Source organism: Aplysia californica, unplaced genomic scaffold (assembly GCF_000002075.1).
Source record: "Aplysia californica isolate F4 #8 unplaced genomic scaffold, AplCal3.0 scaffold00163, whole genome shotgun sequence".
NCBI lineage: Eukaryota > Metazoa > Mollusca > Gastropoda > Aplysiida > Aplysiidae > Aplysia > Aplysia californica.
In genome coordinates this window covers 600,229-601,455 of record NW_004797433.1, presented here as the reverse complement: position 1 = coordinate 601,455, position 1,227 = coordinate 600,229, and the positions used below count along the sequence as shown (strand labels likewise).

The window sequence follows — 1,227 nt, the reverse complement described above, 5'->3', positions numbered from 1 at the left end:
CCCCCCCAAAGAAAAAAAGATCTCCCCCCTTCCTCAAACAAACAAACGAACCAAAACAAAACAAAGGAATGAATGAATTTCATTCAAGAAAACAATAACAACTTACCAATAGTCAAAGAGTACCCCTTCCCACTCTTTGTCTTGGTACACCTGGCATCCACAGGCCGTAATGTCAGCATCATCACCATCATTATCATCATCACCCTCATGACAAACACCGACATCATCCTCCTCAGCGTAGCTCTAGCGTCCGACATCGCCATATCCAGCCAAACTCTCTACAAATGGCGGCCACTGAAGCAATTCTGATGTCCCCCCTCTGTCTTCGAATTGTGATGAATCCCGTGGACGGACGTCTTTTTGCTTTTGACTTGATGTGGATGCAGAAGGCTGGCGGTTCGAATCTGTGACCTTTCTTGAGGTTAATAGTCTTCTGAAATGAAAGATGTACGTGAAAATTGTATCCTGCATTGTAGGATAATTTTAAGTGCGTAAAGTCTCAAACTTAGGCGAACTGTCATGCCTGCATATTGAATTTAATAAAGACATAAAGTCCGTGTTCATTTATTTTGAGGAAGAATCGGAAATGTGAATCTTAATTATCTTTTCAATAACCTGAGTGCTCCTGTCTGATGGAACTCCAACCAGATTTTCAGTGGGGTAATAAGTAGATAGACTTTGAGATGAATTCTGGGGTCCTGGGGAAAAGTGGTGAGCTGCTATGGGCATGTGCCGTCTGTGATGATTCAAAACATGTAGACAAATAGACCCCCCCCCCAAAAAAAAAAGACAGACATCCTTTTTTTTAAAACCTTTTTTTTCATCTTATGTCACTTCATTTTACAAGTGTATATTATATTTTTCATCAAGACTTGTGTTGCTATATGCCCTTGTGTCGATTAGATGTCAAACATTAACAATCATTATACTCAATATTTCCTACACAAAGAATGAATGTGCATACATAGGCTCTTTAGAATAACGCTAATACATAAACAGACATTACACTCTCACAGGACAATCGATAATGATATGCACATCACATTATGGACATAAGAGTGTTATATGAATGATAAGGATTATCAGCTTTTAAAATTTGTCTCCATCTTTTCATTTTTCAAATGTTGCATATGTGTGTGTATGTATGTGTGTGTGTGTGTGTGTGTGTGTGTGTGTGTGTGTGTGTGTGTGAGAGAGAGAGAGAGAGAGAAAGAAAGACAGAGAGAG

At 39.1% G+C, this 1,227-nt stretch overlaps 1 protein-coding gene across 3 annotated transcripts in view; it reads right to left on the bottom strand.

Annotated features, from left to right (window-relative positions):
• LOC101862347 overlaps positions 1–1,227 on the bottom strand; it is a 33,878-nt gene that overhangs the window by 18,194 nt on the left and 14,457 nt on the right. For 2 of the 3 annotated variants that reach the window (XM_035969618.1, XM_035969619.1), the window contains one exon: positions 107–433. In XM_035969618.1, the coding sequence (XP_035825511.1) occupies positions 107–263 (157 nt within the window). In that variant the 5' untranslated portion in view covers positions 264–433. The remainder of the gene's footprint in view (positions 1–106; positions 434–1,227) is intronic. The other variant, XM_035969617.1, reaches the window with a different exon arrangement.